The sequence below is a fragment of the Chaetura pelagica genome, unplaced genomic scaffold, assembly GCF_000747805.2.
Source record: "Chaetura pelagica isolate M959 unplaced genomic scaffold, ChaPel_1.0 scaffold59, whole genome shotgun sequence".
In the NCBI taxonomy this organism is placed as follows: domain Eukaryota; kingdom Metazoa; phylum Chordata; class Aves; order Apodiformes; family Apodidae; genus Chaetura; species Chaetura pelagica.
In genome coordinates, this window is record NW_009954416.1 from 1,120,318 (window position 1) to 1,140,532 (window position 20,215).

Sequence of the window (20,215 nt, forward strand, 5' to 3'; positions counted from 1 at the left end):
TGACTCTAGGCTGAAAGTACCTTTTGCAAAATATAAAGTAATTAATAGATATGGGTGATTGTAAGATCAAAGGATTTTTGATCCCAGCAGCTAATGCTAATAAATAATTTAATAATGCTTTTAACAGTGATAGAAGGGAGCCTACAGGAAAGCTGGGGAGGGTCTTTTCACCAGAGAGGGCAGTGATAGCACAAGGGGTAATGGTTTTAAACTGAATGAAGGGAGACTTGGGTTAGACATCAAGAAGAAATTCTTCACCATGAGAGTAGAAAGATGCTGGAATAGGTTGCTCAGGGAGGCTGTGGAAGGAAAGCCCCCTCCTGGGAGGTGTGTAAGGCCAGGTTGGATGAGGCTTTGTGCAGCCTGGTCTGGTGTGTCGTGTCCCTGCTCATAGCACTCTGTGATTCTATAACAAGGTGGTAAGGTAGGTAAGATACTCTGAAAAACAAACAAACAACAGCAACAACAAAACTCTCTCCAGCTTTTTAATAAGCCATTTCTAAATTGTAAGATTATAGACTTCTGCTCATGCTCTGGTGAACAGCTCTTGTTGGCTGGTGGAGAATAAGGAGCCCTGTAACAGCCCTTTGCATGTGCAAAGGTGAGTGCAAGTGGTTGTGGTGCTGAGCAGGGATGGGTTGTTGTGGTTGCCATTAAGAAAAAAAAGTAAAGGTGAAAGCCTTTTGTTACTTCACTGGATTTCAGAGAAATGGCTGAAATCCCTGGAAGCTGTGACATAACAGATTGGTCAAAGATTTAATGAGTATTTGTGAAAACAGTCTCTTAAATGTGGAATGATGAAATCTGATGAGATAACCTGCTATGTCTTCTTTATCTCAGATGTCTTTGTTATTGAGTTAGCAGAAATAAATTTTTGTTTCAGGATACTTTCACTAAGATTTGCAGGGATCTTTTTTTGGTTGATTGATTTATTCTTACATGCCCTATTGGGGAAAAAAAATAAATAAATCACGTCTTCTGTATGTGATGAATACCCTGATAGATTGCACTCTGTCATTTTACAGAGTAGGGTGTACACTTAATCTGTTTTACAGGGGAGTCTTTTGAGACTGTTGAGGAAACAGACCAGAAATAGAATTATGCCAAAACTGTTGGCTTTTTAAAAAGAGTTTCCAGTGATAACAGGATTTAAACTAAACACAGTTAAATTTCAATTATGTTGCTGTAAAATTTAAATTACATTTCTGCAATTTGCAGGAAAGAAAGTTTACCTTGAATATAAATTTTTCTGGATTTGAATTTGTTAACCCATTGATATAATAGCATAATGAACTGTGACTTTTTTTAGCTCTTGTTTTCAGAGTTAATGATATAAAAATGCTAAAGTTATGGTTGGAAAGGGGATTCTGGTGCTCTTGCATTGCAGTTACGTGTTTCTCGTAGCTCGTTTATGCTATTGAGTACAACTAACATCAAGGTAACATATTTTGGTGGAGTGGGGGACTGGCCCCAGAATTTGTTTCTAGTATTGTTTTTGCAGAGGCTGTCTGGGAGTAGCTGAGAGATGAAAAGGTGATTTCAACTGGTCATCCCTGCACCCAAGGATGTTTAATTTGTTCCATTTATATTGTAATCATCTGTCATCTTTGAAGTTTAAATAATATTTTCTCAGTGTAATCCCATTGTACTTGATGTGTTGGCAGTCCATCTGTTCACACACCTCTCTTGAAATTCAGAATTTCTCAGTGGCAATTTGGAAAACCGGAGTCAGTTTAACACAGCAAATATTTCCTGAGTACCTATGGGTGCTATTCACCTTTTGCTGCATTGCTTTTGAAGTCCTAACCCTTTGATCAAAAAGGCCTTTAACTGTTGGGATTTAACCAAATAATTTGGTCTTCTGCACCATTTGTAAGCTGTAGATACAGAAGACAGAGAATGATATGATGTTTCCTGAAAGAGCAATGCATGGAGCCCTGTAATCTTCACTCTGTGAAGCCTGGTGTCTTTGTGCTTCAGAGCTGTACTTAATGAGAGTGTTCAAAAGGACAGCAGGTGTGTTCTGGAAAGCAGAAAGAAATTGGTTCAGCTCTTTGCTGGTGTATCTGAAGGTGTTCATATTAAGTTACTTTACATGGTTCAGTGTATTGAGTGATTTCATGATGTGCTTTCCTATAGTTTTTCTCCTGATCAAGAGAAATCTTTGTAGAGTTATTGCACTCAGTAGAGGCTGTTCATCCTTTGCTGTCAACCAAACCAAACAGCACTTTCAAATGTACTTGTGGTGGGATAAAAGATAAAATTAAGATTCATAAGCAGAAATAATAATAAGAAAATAATACTTTTTCTAAGAGTTTGGGAAACTGTTTGTGAGGCATTGCTAGAAAAACCTGAAATTTTTGGGGTAGTTTCCTGAAATGTGTCCAGAGATTTGAAACAACTGCATACTGACTGTTGAGATCCTGCAGTAATGTCAAGAACTCATGAAATTTAGCTGCATGGGCAGTTATAAATGGAGATCATCTCCCCATAATAACTTTTACATGTTCCCAGTACATAATTCCCGGGACACCACCCCATGCTTAAGGAAGTGGGTACTGTCTGCAGTTGCATCAATGGATTACACACTATTTTGTTGAAAATAAGCTTTAAATTAATTTCCATACTCCCAATTATTTTTTCCTAAATAACAATAGTCTTTGCAAGTGAATTCCTTTAGGTCTTGCTAACCATCAGATAGCTATATGCTTTTAAAGAGTTTCTGTGAACTGTGTTTAATGAGGTCACAGTTTCTTTGAGTTGTTTCAACTTTCTTTGAGTTGTTTCATATGCAGTTGTGACGTCATTTGATTTTATCCTCATTTGTATTTTAAAAATTAACAAAACCACAACACAGTACCACCAAGTATCACCATCCTATTGAAGTTCTCCAGAAATAGACTGGTGACATTTGGCAGACCAGGAAGCCTGGAATCCATATCCCTTCTCCTGTCTCCCCACTCCACCTTTTGCCACTGGTCTGATCCCACTCCAGGGATGCAGCTTGCTATTGGGGACTTCTCCCACCGTGCTGGCTTCCGTGGAAGATGTCATTGGAGGGGCTGGGACAGCTTTTGTGGCAGTCTACCCCCCCCCCAGCTCTCAGCTGGGAGGCGTTGTGTGCAGGTAGCCCTCCCACCTTCGAAGGGGAGGGAGGAGAGAGGAGGAAATGGTGAAGATTTTATTTGGTTTACTGTGTACCAATTTTGAAATGCCATGTTCTGTAGTGGGCTATTACTGTGTTAGAAGCAACAAAGTAATGCCTCTAGGCAGGAACAAATATCTGCACTAGCTTTTGAACATTTAAGAGAATATTTAAACAATGACCAAAAGGCATAATCTTACATTAACCTTGTTGTATGTACTTTTCTTGGTGTGTTTTTTTTTTTTTTTTTTTTTTTTTTTTTTTTTTTTTTTTTTTTTTGTTTTGTTTTGTTTTGTTTTTGTGGTGTGGTAGGACTAAAAATAGCAGAAGGAACAGACATTAATCTGGCTTCTCTGTAGTATTCTCTGCTAGTGTCAAGGATTTTTCCTGAACCTGTAACTTTTCTGTGAAAAAGGGTGTGACAAATTTTCCAACATTTAAATGATAGTCAGGAAAACAAATGACAATTTAAAAACTGTCAGGAGAAAGATTAACATAATACCATGTTCATGATTTATCCTAAGAAAATTGTAATGAAGTTGAGTAATAGAAGAAAAATGCATTTTTCCTAGTGTTACAGTTTAAAAAGAAGTACATTAATAAGTCAGCAAAACACCTTTATTTGTTCTACTGGTTTCCATATCAGCTTTGAGCTTCTCTCTTTCAGTTCTAAGGATCTTAAAGGTTAATAAAAACTTTGGGAAAGGCACTGTGAATCTAACTAGAACAGCTGAAAATAGTGCTTTCCTTAGCTTTTGGTTAGCATCTCCTTTTTCCACACACCCTCCATGTAGGAGGTGGTGAAAAGGAACACATTAGGGGCTTTTCAAAGCAAAAAGACTTGTTCTGTGTTGCTCAACTGTCACCAAGTGTGTGACTCCCTTACCTGGCTCACTGCAGTGAAGCAGATGCCCTGTGTTTCACAAGCTGCTTTGCTGCTGCAAAGTAAAGCCAAATAAAAGGCAACCTCTGGCAGTGGAATGGAGTAGATGTCTCGGGTGAGAACTTCTTCAACTTGGTAAGTCCTTCCTTTCCTGTGACACAGAATATCCATGTCTTCTCAGGAAGCTTCAGTGAGAAGTAATTCCATCACCACATGAGCTCCTTCATTCAACAGATCACATAATCTCTGCTTTCACCCCCTTGCAAACAATTTTGGTTATATGTCATTCCTAGCATGCTCACATAAAATCTTAATTGTTAAGAGCCCTTGTTACCTTGAGGAGTTAACTGTATCTTACGCTGACAACTGCTGTCAGCTGTACATCAGGAAGGCTCCTAGCTTGGGAAACGTGAGAAGCATTTTAGCTTACCATGCTATTTCCCCCTCTTCACATTCTCAAGGGAGCTCATACTTGCAAAGAAATGCATGTAGTTCATAATGTTATTGAAAACTTGGTCAAAGTAGTGGAAAGATACAGGAATCGTAATGTCAAATGAGGTAATACGCAAGATGCCGGGATTTATGCATAAGCATAAATAATTATAATCAACTCACACACCACGTCAGTTAGTAAACACCAAAATACCATTGCATATGTGTACATACAAAAATAACATTTGTGGTAGGTCTCTGTTAGTTGAACATCCTTTTTAAGAAAAGAAATCCACAATTCCTAAGCACATTCTTTAACGTGTTTTTCTCCTGGCTGCAGTGTTTGCTTCCTCAGCTCCTTCCTCCCCATGCCTCTGCCCCACAGTTTCACCAGCATAACAGAGAGAACAGTCAGGTGTGGATCAGGAAATTTTGGAGGCTGAAAAATAAATAATTGTGTGTTGTAACTAGATTACTGTAAGTCTTAAGCATGCTACAATTTCTAGTAATTTTAAAATTTGCCCACCTAACTTACTCTAATTATCAAATACATTACTTAAAGTAATCCTTTGGTGGGTGCAATGGTGGGAAAACCCTGTGGATTATTTCTGAAGTATGAAAGTACATTCTTTAATTCTACTCCTTTAAACATGTCCCTTTACTAGTTTTCAGTGCTTATCAGAATTTTATTGTGTTCTGATATTCTTTATAGTTTTCACCAGTAGGAATGATTAGTGGATACAGTGGCTTTCAGAATGCTGCCTTGCACAGAATAGAATACTTGGAGTATTTTGTAATTTGTAATATTCTTGTCAGATAAGTAAACAGATTTAAATTTCAGTTTGCGTATGGATTTAATATTTAGAGATGTTAAGAGTTTTTGTAGTTTTCTGCATTTTCAGTGTATCCTAGCTTGAGCAGTTCACAACTAATTCACGTTTATTCATCACAGTTAAGAAGATGTGAGTTTCAAATAGTGCTGGTTGAGTTGTTAGGAGGGAGCAGTAACAGGCTACAATTTTATCTCAGTGTGGCATAAGCTGTTTTAGGTAGATGTGAACCCCAGCTGCCTGTCCCTGCCCCCTTTCAATCCTTGGGAGGGGAACATAGTTACTTGCAGATGGATCAGGTCTATGATTTGTTTTTCTATGCATCTCTGTGCCAGCAGAAGACACATGGCAGTAATCAGGAAAAAAAGGTGCTGGAGAGGAGGAGCAGTGACAACATAAATTGACATTGTCTGAAGGTTATTCATGAAGCTTCAGACTGAATGAGAGCACAGCCCAACAATGAGCAAACCTGCACAGCAAAATGTGTAGGTGTCATGAAGAACTCATCAACTTGTTTTAGTATTGTAGTAACCCAATTTTAGACAGTCTTAAGCTTTAAATGTAGATTTGAAGTGTAGGTTTTTAAGTTTGGTTCAGTACAGGCCAGTGCTATAGTATAAAACTCTTGCATGTGAGGCTGAATATCCTGGACATAGTAGTGTATGTTATTGATAAGTAAATGAGTGTGTGTGTGTCTATATGAAGCAGTATCTGAAAATTTAGCATGCTAGTAATTTCATGGATCGTTTGTAATTCTGAAGTGAACGAGTATTTAAATCAGCAACAGCAAAGCCCTGTATAGCTTAGCATTTTGGGGTCCAAATTCAATTAAATGGGCCTATTTCAGATATTTCAGAAGTATTTTACTGTGACATAACATGGTGAATTTAAAGAAGTGTGGAAAAGTTTACACGTTGTAGATCATATATTTTAAAGTTCTTTCTGGCATAATTTAGGATAAATTTACATGCAGAACAAAGTGTATTTTTCTTATCATTTTAAGGTTCTTGAGTGTGTGTGTTTGTAGGGTTGGTGTTGTGTTCAGAACCATTGCATTTTATTTAGGGTGTTATTTGACAGAATTTTATTTTGTCTGTTTTTTCTTCATGTCTAAACTGCATGTATAAAACACGTATGTTAACTTGTACTATTTTCAGTGATTTTATTGAAAAACAGCTGACCAAAGGGAAGAGATGACTTCCATGTGCAACCAGAAAGTTCTGGTGGTGAGAGCACAACTTTTGGCCTCTCTACCACTCAGCTGCCAGTTTCATTGGTTCTTGCAGCTACTCTTTGACACATGTAGCTTTGGTTGAAACCAGGCTACAAGTTTTAAAGGTTCAGATGAGGACTGATTGACAATGAACTCTCATTTCTGTAGGAAATTAAACTCGAAAGCATAGGAATATTTTAATCATTGTAGGTTTGTTCGGCAGACTAGGATGCAAACTAATATGGTCAGAAACAGGAAACTAATTGTAGGGGTTATTTTAATTTCTGGGATTAAGTAATGAGGATCTCTTCAGGTAATGAGAGAAAGGTGGCATGAGCAGATTTTGTGTGAAACTGAATTTCAGCTTCAGTTTTTGGTGTATCATTAGTTCCTGATAAAAATCTACACAGGTAAAAGTCAGATTAGGAGCACATTTATGTAATTTGAGATTAATGAAAACAACACCAGAGAAAAGTTACAGTTATCCAGAACTGGGCATTTGAAGTACAGGAAATGTAGAGTTGGACTCAAACTGATAGGAAAACCATGAATGGTAAAGGAAAAGAAAAATAAGGCAAGGCAGCTAAATAACTCATGAAGGATAAGGAGGTTTCCTTTGTTTTTGTTTGGAGATCTCTGAAGAATTTGATCAAGCTGCATAGGTTCCTGCACCAGTCTTTACCACAATTAGCCTTGTACAAATTAGAAACTATTTGCATCTAAAAGGCAGAGAAACTTGAACTATTTCAGTTTCCAAGTGCCTGAGCACCATGAAGGATCACAAGTGACCGTGTGACTCAGCTTCGTGTCTAATCACTCACAGTGGGAAGGGCTGGAGTTGTTCTGGCATCCTGCCTTCCTGCACATCTGTCCTGGTCCTGGTTCTCAGAGACAACCTGGGTATTTAAACAGAGCTGGTTATCGGCTTTTAGTGACTGAGAAATATACTGGATTTATTTTATGGAGAATTTTCTAAATTGTCTCCTTTGAAAAGCTCTGTGTAAGCAGGTTTTTTAGTTCACAAACAATAGGAAGCCTTTTTAAGGTAGGGAATTTATCTTCGATCTACTTGATTTTTCACATGAGAAGTTTTCATTCATCAAATGAATTTTTGAAAAATGGTAAATGAATTTTCTTTGTGACAACTTTCTTAGTGACTTTTGAAAAAATACCATCAACTTAACTGCAAATGCCCCGTGGTAATTAGGAATGAACTATAAAATCTGCCAAATGGCCTTTAGTTGTTCACTTAAAACACAAAAAGCAAGGTTTCAAAAATCATTGAAGTTCACGTCCACCCAGGCAGACCTAATGTAGCAAGACTTGCCCTGCTGAGGACATGCTGATTTTCTCAGGAGGCCTCCAAAAACAAAGGAAAACTAGAAAACCAAAGCCCCCAAATTGCCAACTGTCTTGAGTATTAAAGTCGTGGTTGGGGGGCTTAAAGCTGAGCTATGTCAGGAAATGGGAAATGAACTGAAAATGCAGCGGTGTCATGTTTAATATGTTTCTTGCAGTGTGGAAGCAGAGAATTTACTATGTCTTATGACAAAAATGGTCTCTTGTACGGATGGATCACTGGAGCTGTTAATTTTTCCCTTTTTGGTCAGAATTCCAAGTGTAAGCTTTCAACAGCTATCCATTTGAAGGTGTTTCTGTTAATGTTTGAACGTACTGATGTCATGGATCAAGGTACAGTTTTCGTAGAAGGGTGCTGGATTGTGCAAGGCAGGGTGTGTGAGCATGTGTGACACAGAACTCAGGTGGGAACAAGTTGCAAGAGCCTCCTGATGAGCCACACCAAGTCTCTAGCTTTTGTGCTGTGCCTTTCCCCCTCCCCTCCACTGGTAAATGCAAAATAAAATGCTTGTGTTGAAGAAGATATATCTAAATGTTATCTTCAGAATACAAAGATGATGCTTACACCTGTTTCCTCTTTGGTTCAGCTACCGTGCCTTGGTGGTCAGTGGAGATGTGTCACTGGCTTAATTTAATTTGGAGGCATTTCATTTTAGTCCTAATAACTTCAAATGAAGCTTGTTTTAGGAAAGCATCACTTCTCTCAGTTGCATTTATCCCCTTTAAGTGTAGGTTATACATGTGGTGCTATACGTGTCTTTGAACTGAGCAATTGAATCCATAGCATTATCCAACCAGATGCATGGGGAAAAAAAAATTGATTAGTTTAAATGTACCTTAAAATACAGGGAAAAAAAGGACTTGCTTTTTAAAAAGTTATTATCTTCAGAGTATTTGTTGTGATTAATTCTGAGTATTTTGTTTCAGGAAGCTAGCTTTTTGTCTATGTGATATTTTGGCTGGAGTCTCCTGCTCTTCTCTTCCTTTTGCAATTATTACTAAGCCAGATGAATATTATTTTTTTTTTAGTTCAGGAAAGAGCAATCCTCCTGAATAATGTGATATCTCTGTAGCCCTAAGGTATTGTAGTTACTATCTACGTATATTTATCTTTCTGTGTGTGCTTTTTTCCTTTCTGTTTGAAATGAGACAGTGGCTGTGAGGCAACCTAACAAAATGGTGGTTTTAAGCTGATAATTGAGGGTTAATGTTTTATAGCCTGCGACACAACTTGGTGACCTGCGGGTACCAGAAGGTACAGAACAGGATTGAAGGCATCAAGCATAGCATTGCCAGTTGGTCAAATGAGGTTACTGTCCTGCTCTACTCTATACTGGTGTGGTCTCACCTAGAGTATGGTGTGCAGTTTTGGGCACTATAATATAAAAACCACATCAAGCTATTGGAGAGTGTCCAGAGGAGAGCCACGAGGATGGTGAAGGGTCTGGAAAGGATGACTTATGAGGGGCATCTAAGATCACCTGGATTATTCAGCTTGGAGAAAAGGAGGCTGAGGGGTGACCTCATTGCAGTCTGTGGCTTCCTCACAAGGGGAGGAGATGGAGCAGGTCCTGATCTTTTCGCTCCTGTGACCAGTTGCAGGACTCAGAGAAATGGCAGGAAGCTGAATCAGGGAAGCTTTAGGTTAGATACCAGGAAAAGGTTTTTCTTCCAGAGGGTGATTGAGCACTGGAACAAGCTCCCCAGGGAAGTGGTCTCAGCACCAAGCCTGCCTGAGTTCAAGAAGCATTTGAATGATGCTCTCAGGTACATGGTGTGATTCTTGGGGTGTCCTACACAGGGACAGGAGTTGGACTCGATGATCCTGATGAGTCCCTTCCAACGCCACATATTCTTATGATTCTGTGTGTGTCCCCCGTTGCTCTGTGTTGGAGTCACCTTTAGGTTGCCTGCCAAAGGGTTGATTGGTAAAATAGTTTTTTGCTCTTTGTGGAAGGGACAATAGTAAGGTATCGTGGTTTCATTTGTCAGTTACTTTTGTGTACATCAGTCTCTCAAGTGTTGTGCATCCTTGAAAGCAATGAGCTCCTCTCAGGAGCATTAAGAAAGACTGTTTTGTGGCTCCTTTACTGTATGTTGTAGCTTCATTTGCTGTGGTTAAGGAAATACAAAAAGCAGGGGAAGAACCTTAACAAGTGTCTTTTGAGAGAACACATGAAGGGTGCTGAAGTACATAACTATATGTGTAGATGTGGAATTTGTGAACTAAAAAATCAAGGGTTTAATTTTTTTTTTTTTTATTTTTTCATTCATGCTCTTCTGAGACTGGCAGGTGCTCCTCATCTGGGCTCAGTTACCTTCTGTTTGCCACTTGTAATCATTTAATTGTGATCAAACAACAGTGCTTTAACATGAATCTACATAATCTCTTGTATAAATAACACATACTAGTGTTTCTTCTGATCTTATCTGTCTAGAGATTGCTTAAGGCTTGCTGGCAGGAAAAAAAAAGGACCTGCAGCAGCTGAAGTGGTGTAGGTGTAACTAATTGGCCAAGTGCCCAATATGTGTCTGACAATTTTTTTTCCTACATTTTTGTAAAGCCTGTCAATTTTAAAGCAGCTGCAGCAATGTTGCATTGCTTCAGAAATTACTGAATTAAACTAGAAAAATAATTATTGTGTGGATGACCAAGATTATAACAATGGTTTTGTCCAGTACTTTTGATAGCTCATGAAATTATCCCCAAATACCGTGGATTTCAAGTAGAGGACACCAGGTGATATAAAGGCTTCAATTTTACAGGATTTCCTATAGAAAGAGGGAGAAACTTTGCATAATTTGAAATGTCCAGAGAGAGCTGATTCCATTTTAGGATTACCAGTTGGCTTACTTCTTTTGGGATCACTTTGAATTTTGAGCTTAATAACATACAACCACTGTTTTCTATAAGCCATTTTGCTTTTGTACAAAATCAAATTACATGTTTTCAACATAAAATACCTTAGTATCTTTGTTTTAAAAACTTCAATAATGATGTTTCTGTGCAGGAACAATGTTCCTCCAGAGTGATGTTGGAGTATAAGGCCATTACATTAATCTGCATATCTCTTTCCATTATTTTAAAAGGTGTTGATGCTTCTTTTTTGTTAGAATGGAGGTTGTTTAAGACATAATCTTAGTTCTGTAGAAAGCATTTTTAATAGAGCAATAGCATGTTTTGAAATAAAAATTTAGGTACCACAGGCAACAGTTGACAAATTTCTATGATTGTCACAATGCTGTTTGTGTAGCTCTGTAGACTTACAGTTAAATCTTTGTGGTTTTTTTTCCTATGAGACCTATTAATATGTATGGAAAAAAAACTAAAATGGCTTTTAGGAAAAAAAAAAAAGTCCTTCCTCCTGTCTGAAGTTGGGGTAATTCTGAATAATGGATTTTTTACACAGAAGTTTAAAGGAGCATCTTCCTTCCTGGTAATGTTGGCTGATAGAATAACAGATACTACAATTGCCATGCTGCTATTCAACTAGGTGTAGAAAGGTAAAAGGGGGCTTGTAACCTCTATCAGCAGAGACAGTAGTGAGCTCTTCTATGGATAAATAACTTGTTTTAAGGATTAAAAAAATACTTGAAATAGTGGTGTTTTTTATTCTGGGTCATGTGTTTTAAGAGTGAAAATTTGTGACCTCTATACAAGCCTCCCAGTTACATCACAAAATACTTGTAAAACTGAAAATCTGTATTAAAAGATACTCATTTGAGAAAGCAAACACAAAGTAGTATTAAATCCTTTTTACTGTGGCCACACTTGTAAAAATATCAATTATTGATTTGGAATAAATTGGCTTAAGTAATAATTTTTGCAGAAACTTCTTTTAACTGGGATTTTATTTTTCCATTATTTTTGTCAATAAAAGTTTCCTTAGACTTTAGGTGACAGTTCTTTTTTCTGCAGCACACAGCATTCTGGAGATAGGAGCAGTAACTTTGTTTTTTTATCAAGTGTGGGTATAGCTCTCACATACATTTCAAAGTGGTTGATCAAGAAGGTGATGGTTTTCAGGCTTCGTGAATATGCTTGAAATCAGGTGTTGAGGTGCCAGTGGTTGAAACAGCCTGAGGTCTTCTGTGAGCTGGGTTTGACACTATTCAGTGTTGAACTGTCACTGTGACACTCTAAATACTTCTACCAACTGGTGTCACTGATTTGTCCCTTTTCCCTCCTCCTGTCATTTACATAGATTATGTCTATCTTCAGTGTTGTTTTTTTGGTTTTTTGTGGTTTTTTTTCCAAATATACAAAGTCTGTGTTATTTTATCTCACGCTTAAACCCTACTCCTATTCTGACTGTAGGGGAGAACTAACAGCCTCCAGTTAGAGACTTTTTTACCCCAGAAAGTTTGACTAGAATGAAAATATTTCAGGAAAATACATGTAACCTTGCAAAGGTAATACACATGAACAATCTGAATACATGAGACTCAAGTGTCGTTTTGAAAGTTTTGTCAGTGTTATTTTCTTTCCTTTGGTCTCAGATTTTTATCTGTGGATCAGGCTGCAAGTCGTCTGCAAGCTGCTGCTGGTGTTACTGGGGCTGCTGGAGACTGTTCAGGCAGAGCTGTTTGTTTTGTATTTAGAAATGGGAACTGCTGAAAGTTGCTTCGTGATGCTGTTTATATGAGGGTTAAGCTTTCTTGGGAAAAAAAACAACATACTGGCTTTGTCAGCCAACAGATCAGGAAAGAACAAATTTCCTCTTTATTTATTAGGGTACTGTTATTAGGTACAGTAAAATATAATATGATCAGTGAAGTTACAGTGCTCTCCTTAAACACCAAATATGCTAACCTGGCCTGGACCATAGGGAATTTTCCTTGTAAACTGTGCACATTTCTTTAAAAATGTGAAAATACTTAGGGTGTATCATTCTCATTAGAAACACATAGTTTGACTGCTTGCTGTTTCTGCTCCCACAGCTGGAAAGTTTCAAGGTCTGCGTGTTGCCAAGCACAATTTGTTGACCTTATGTCATAAATCAAAAAGTGATGGACTCTGCAAGAAAAATCCCAAATGAGACTTCATGCTCACCAGATTCTAAGAGTTAAATTATCTTACTGTTTAGTGTTATATTTCTGTAGGCATTAGTATTATTTTATTTTTTAGTGCAGGTTTTTTTAAATCTAAAATAGATATTACATATTGGACTGAGGATTCTACAAAAATAATCTATAGAATGGGGAAAGTTGAAGTTTAAAAGTTGAAAAAAAAGAGCTAATTTTGAAAGTAGAGTAGTTTTGGAGCATTTGTCTTCTGTTTCTTGGTGGTATGATGGCCATCATTGGGCTTTCCTTGTTGGGCTTTGCATTTCATGTACAACAGACTGGTTTAGCTGAACATTTTGCAGTCTTTCAGTGGTGTAAATATTGGGAGAGACAGTGTCAAACATCTCCACAGTATTGCTAGGACAGTTTTGCCTCTACTGATCTGAAACACCTCAGAAAAAGGAGGTTCCAGAATCTCATAGTCAACTTGTTCTGGTGTAGCACTACCCTGTAGAGAGAGCTCTTTGAATATCTAACCTATGTTCTTCTTGCTGTAGATTTAGCTGTCTTTGTCTGTCTGTACTCAGTGACACAGATTTATCAGTACATAATAATTATATGAAAATAATTGGCATGTTTGTCCCTAGCTATCTTGTTTAATTTAAGCAGTTTCTCAGCAGTTGTACACTACATGCCTGTTCTTCTTTTGCTCTTCTGAACTATCTTGTTTTGTCTGTGCTTCTCCTGAACAGTAGTGCCCAACACTGTCTTTTGGGGAGTTGTCAGGTCACTCATGTAATACACTTGGAATCACGTAAATGCCGTAGTTGGAAGGGACCTCTAGAGATCATCTAGTCCAACTCCCTTGCTAAAGCAGGATCATGCAAAGCACATTACTCAGCTGCATCCAGTCAGGTCTTGAATATCTCCAGAAAAAGGGGACATCCACAACCTCCCTGAGCAGCCTGTCCCAGAGCTCTGTCACCTTCACCGTTAAGTTTTTCCTCATATTTAAATGGAAATTCCTGTGTTCCAGCTTGTGCCCATTGCCCCTCATCCCGTCACTGGGAACTGCTGCAAAGAGTCTGGCTTCATCCTCCTTGCATCCACTTTCTAGATACTTACAGGCATTAATAAGGTCTCCCCTCAGCCTTCTGCGGGCTCAAGAGTCCCAGCTCTTTCAGGCATTCCTCCTACTTCCTCTGCTTCTAAACCGGCCTGTAATAACCAGTGCTTTCTGCAGCATTGCATTGCTGGGGCTTATTTATTTGTGATCTGTGGCATTTTTTGTGCTCTTGTACTGCTTACACATTTGTTTCTTGTTGTGGTTTTTGTGTATGTGATTTCTCCTGCCAGCTACTTCAGATCTGTTTTTATTGAAATTCATCTTGTTGACTTTGGGCCATTCAATCACTTTGTGTGAAGAACTAGCCTCTGCAGGGTTTTGTGAATTTGTGACATAATCTCTCTTCCATCATTCAGATCATTACTGAAGAAGGGAGCAAAACCTCTTTGGTGACCTCAGTTAAATGCCTTTTAGTGTGATAATGAACTGCTAACTATGAGAGTGAAATGTTCTTGTGCAGCTCTGTGCCCACTTCCCTGCAACTGCTGCAAAAGTGCACTGAAATTCAGACAAATTACAACTGCTACCTTTCTTAAAAGATCTGTCAAAGAAGAAAATTTCAATAGTTTTATTTTAGTCATTTGTTGTGTTGTTTGTTTCTTATTGTTTTGTGGGAGGCCAGTCACTGATGGTGTACCTCAGGGGTCCATGCTGGCATCAGCAGCATCTTCATTAATGACCTGGGTGGATGGACAGGAGGCTGCACCCTCAACAAGCTTGCAGGTGATAAAAATTGGAAGGAATTGTTGCTGCACCAGATGATTGTGCTGCCATCCAGAGGAATGTCAAAAGGCTGGAAAAAATGGGCTGACAGGAACCTCATTAAGTTCAACAAAAGGCAGTGCCAAGTCCTGCCCCTGGGAAGGAATAAGCCCAGGGACCAGTATCTTCTGGGAGCATCTGGAAAGCAGTTTTGCAGAGAAGAATCTGGAAGTCCTGTGGGCACCATGCTGAACTTGAGCCAGCAAGGGGCCCTTCTGGCAAAGGGTGTCACCAGCCTCTTGGGCTGCATGAAAGGCAGCATTGCCAGCAGGTCAAGGGAGATGATCCTGACCCTCTGCTCAGCTCTGGTGAGACACATCTGTGGTGTTGTGTCCAGTGTTACCTTTCCCAGTACAAGATATACTGGAGTGAAGAGCTGTAAAGATAAGAGCTTGGAGCATCTCTCGTACAAGAAGAGGCTGAGGGGGCTGAGGTGGTTTAGCTTGGAGAAAAGAGAGCTCAGAGGGAATCTTAATGATGTGTATATACTTACTAGGTTGTTATAAAACTTATTAAAAAAAAATTATCAAAAAGGAATAAATGAAAAAATTACAAGAAAAGGAAGCTATTTAGTGAAGTGCTTTTAATATGCAGAGACATACCTTTTTTTTTTTTCCCTGGAAAACTTGTTCTTTGCCATTTTTCACTTATCTCTCAATATCTTGCTCTGGATGTTAAGGCTTCTTGTCCCTTCTGTTTCCCAGAAATGGCATCTAAAGAACTGATGATTGATATTTAAATGATTAAATATGGTTTGAACTTTGGAGGGTAAGGGCAGATCTTTTTAAGCAAGACTTGAAATATATCATTGTGTTCACCTTACCCTAAGTATTTTATGTAAAATTATTTCAGATGATCACAGTTTTGATGCAAAATAATAAAATATGATAATACTGCTGAAGGAAAAGGAAATAAAGGGTAGTTTACACAATAAGTGTTATAATGTCTTGTGTGACCTAATTTTAAGTCGCATGCCAGAGGACTTAGAAAAGGGAAATAGTCTCATTGTAAGATTTTTCTCTCTGAAAGTCATTGTAAACTTTCCCTATTCAAATTTTTATCACACTTCTGATCTGTATCAACACCCAGCAGCCTACTGTTCTGGGTGTTTATAACCTTCAAGTGTGCACTGCTGCCAGCATTTCCACTTCTTCTTACTTCAGTTATCCCTATCCTATCTTGATCAAAACTTCCTTTACTCTTCAAAATAAGTGCCAGTGTTTTCTAGAACACTTGCAATTTGCCTGTAAGGTTTTTGCATCCTGAATGATGGCATGAATGCGAGCCAGTGTATCTAGAACAGTATTTCTTGCTCTCCAGCTGTATCTGACAGAACTGGCAGGGATTAAGGAAGGTTATGAATTGAAAGCAGAGAATAGCTGTTCCTGAAACAGCTGTATGTACAGGCAGTTCTAAGTCAAGGTACAATGGCTTGTTGGTATCTCATGGAGGATGGCTTCATCCTTTCTCCCCTTCTCTGCTCCTGGCACAGAGGCATCCTTCTTCCCCTGTGCCTCTACTGCTTTAACAGCCTTCTAGCGATCTCCTTATCTCACCACATTGGCAGAAAACTCCAAAGTTATTTCCTTTTTTTCTTCCTTGAGTTTGGTTTCCTCAGCATTTGTGAGGCACTGAGCAGGTGGTGAGGAGGAGGTAAGAGCACTGAGCATCAGCAGAGAGGATGGCAGGAAGAGGTAGGACCTTCCCATCTCCGTGCTGGAAAGCTGCTAAGTTTGTTCTCTGACTCTTGTATGACCGCAGTGATAATCTAGAGCTAGATGGGATTATTCCAAGTGAGTTTAACACTAAGATAAACTATTAGAAAAGACACTGTTGTTTGGGAAGAGAATTATCTGCTCTCAAACTTGCTGGACAGCAGTTAAGCAGAAGCAGCTGTCTGTACAGATGTCTAAAACATCCTGCATTTAATACTGAAATTGGCAATGTGATATTTGAATAAATTGCAAAAGCAAAGACAGATAATATACAATGTTTAAATTTTCATTCTATTGCTTTATTGTTTTCATTCTGTTGTATTATTATAATTAATTAATTAATTAATTAATTTCAGGCTATTGTATGTGGCATCATTTTCTTTTCTGTTGTCACTCTATCCTGGCTTGGATTTCATATTTTTTTCACTTCTACAGGAACGACTCAAATCCACTAGAAACAAGAGAATCCCTGTAGGTAGATTCAGACAAGCTTTCATTCTGGTCATGAACCATATAAATAAAGTGTTACTTTTATAATAGTTGTAAAATCTTCATGATCCAGAACATGCAGCTGTAGTTTGATGTTTTATGTAATAATTCTCTTTCTCCTTCTTGTAGGTCCTTTTGTTCTGCATCACAGCTGCTCTGTTCATGTTCTTTTTCAGGTATGTTGCTAGTGTATCTATTTATGTTTGTAAATATTATTTTAAAGAGCATTTCTAAGACCTTACTTGGTTTGAGTGTTCATCTGAAACTAGTATATTTCTGGATTGGGTGAAGTGCTTTAAAAAAAATAGCATTAAATACCCAGTGCTGGGAACATAACTGACCTAAATGGGGAAATTCTGAGTGAAATGCTTTAAGTCTTCTGGTGATTATACTCATTACTTAAAGAACCTCTTCTCTTTTCATAATTAAAACCCTGGAGATCTAACACTACATAGTATGACAATGGCAGAAACCACTGCTTTTCATGTCAGTTCTTAAATAGCTTATGGCAGGTAATGTTAGCAACAGAAGATAACATTTTTTCTTCTGGTGAAAACAGAGAAGAACAGGAAAATGAAATTTTACAGTCATAAATAATATCCAATATTTGACATGTGTGCGGGTGCAACTACCTTCTTTTGATTTCAGAGTGAAGTAGTTTCACATATGTTTTCACAGGTTACCAGTTGTATTTCTTTTTTAGAACATACAGGAATGGGGTTGGATGAGACACTCATTTTAATATTTTTTTTTCTCTTGGCCTGCAAGATATGTGTAATAAAGTATTTACCTTGTCATTGTTTCCCTTTTAAATATCAGACCTCTCAATTTTTTTTTATTATATCTCAAGCTGGAAAGTTGCTTGCTAAAGTAACCTTTGACCACAACCCTTTGACTTGGAATTTTCTGTGGCATGTAGCCATCTGTGGTTCTTCAAGCCACATGATCCCCTGGTAATTGCAAAACTCTGGAAGCTACAGCTTGTTTTTCTGTAATTCCCTCACTTATGAATTACTTACAGATACTGGCCAAGAACAGTCTGTCCATGAGGGAAAGCTGTTCATTTAAAGGATTTGAAGAAGCATTCCTCCTTTCATCTACCACCCATTAAGACCCTCATATTGGCAGTCTTCTCCTTGCTTTATTTTCTTCTACTTCCCGGAATCATGATATTACAGCTTTGGGGAATTTAACTTGTACGATTGAAGTTAGACACCTGTCTGTCTGACTTGAAGCAACCCAAAAACACTGAAGTGCTGGTCAAAGCTAGAAATGTTGTATGATTCTGGGGGAAGCTAATTGTCCCCTATTTATGTCTGGTAAGACATAGGAGATAACCTGGAAGTTGAATGAGATTTGACCCGAGCCCAGATGTATTTGGTGGGTCCCTCTCTGACCTGACATGGCAACACTGGCAGGTGAATGGGCTCCAAACTACTTTCTCTGCTAAAATTAGTTGCTCTGTGCCAGGGTTGATGATTATCCTGTTTAACATTTATCAGGAACATTTAAATCCTTTGTCCTGGTGTTGTAAGAGAAGAATTAAAATAAAGGACCAGGAGGTTGTAAGTCCGTTAGTTTAATTATCAGGACAAAAATAAACAAAATTACTCTTTTTGTAAACACAGAATAAATTCCAGTATATTTATAAAAAAATAATTAGCTTAGACAATTTTTTTTTTTTTTTCCTTTCTGACTGTAATTGGTATTGTGATTAGAACTTCTTCACAAAGATTCATGTGGTGCTTTCCAAAAGTAACCATGTGTACATGGTCAGGTGAAAATAATTTAGGGTAAGCTCAGAATCCCCAGGATAACGTGTGAACGGAGCTGTTGTCAGAGGTTGACTGTCAGACTGAGGTTGGATTGACTATATTGATAAGCACCTACTGAGATCCTTCATTGTTTAGTATTTTTGTATTTAAATAATTATGAAGTTGACAGTGAAAATGGTTATTATATGTGTAGGTACTTTGCAGAAAGGTCTTGAAATTCAGATAGATGCAAACTGGAGATATGATCTGAAAAACCATAAAGCTGCTTAATAATTACAAGGTTGAGCTTTTTACAGATAAGGAGCAGTTGCAGATAAGGAGCTTTTAGTTGTACTCAAACTTTAGGTTCTCAATGCATGTTTTGTGCCCTTTTTAGTTATTACACACCAAAAATAATAGGAAAGAGGCAGAGGAACTTCAGAGTTCTGCCTCCAGAGATCTGAAATTTGGAAAATATCATTTATTTTAAAGGGTGGATTGTAGTTGTTTTTAAAAAATAAGGGATGGAACAACTGTCTTCATGTACATACAAGACTGCTGAAAAGAGGAATAAGTAGTCTGTTCTCACTGACTGTGATAGAAAGGATAAGAGATAACAGAGCAAGTTTTTTCTTATTACAAAACCAAATAGTGGCAGGCGTGCATTTACTTAGAATATGAGAAGTTTCCCTGATGAGGTTGCAGATTGTCTTTCCTTTCCAACCTGTAGGAACAGATTTTGGATATCATGAGTGTTACAGCTTAGGGAAAGTAATGGCAGTATTTGATTTTCTCAGTCTCTTCTGCTTTTTGATGCACATCAGTGGCTGTCACATTGTGAAATATGTAATAAGCTGTCAAAGCCAGTGGCCAGTAAAGTCTTCAGAGGCAGGTAACCTGGCTGTGATTTTTAAATGCAACTTGTTCAGTTACAGCTCTGTGCTGTAGAAATCACCATGTCTTGTAGACATATGCAGTGGGAACATATGGGATGGCAGAGAGAGGGAACACAACTGCTCGGGGAGAAGGGAGACAATAGCGAGGTCACTTGATCAGTCCTCAGAGATACTGTCCAGTTCATCTGGACTGGGATTGTGACTTGGTCATTGTCTTATTCCATAGATTAATTTAATAATTGATCCCCTTAATTTGTATTTTGGACAGCCTTTAGAAGAATCTTCTGTGGATATATCCACAGTCCTATGGGAAGCAATCTTCCCATCTTCCTTGTCATCCAAAGTAGAAAGGAATACCATCCTTGGACGTATTCAAGAAACGTGTAGATCAGGGACTTCAGGGCATGTTCTAGTGGCCAAGATTGTAAATTGTGTGTGGTGGGTATTTTGGGGGTGGGGTTTTTCAATTTTTTTAATGTTTGTACTCAGTGACCTCAGAGGTCCTTTCCAACCATAACTATTCTGTGATTCTGTGAATTGCAAAAAGTTGTTAAGCTGCATTTCCTCTGTTTAATGACTCAAATCACTTCAGCCTTTCCTTAAT

General features: G+C 38.1%; 1 protein-coding gene across 1 annotated transcript in view; it reads left to right on the forward strand.

Annotated features, from left to right (window-relative positions):
* TMEM135 (transmembrane protein 135) overlaps nt 1–20,215 on the forward strand; it is a 153,142-nt gene that overhangs the window by 81,640 nt on the left and 51,287 nt on the right. The window contains exon 6 of the mRNA XM_010004415.1: nt 17,091–17,137. Within this exon, the coding sequence (XP_010002717.1) occupies nt 17,091–17,137 (47 nt within the window). The remainder of the gene's footprint in view (nt 1–17,090; nt 17,138–20,215) is intronic.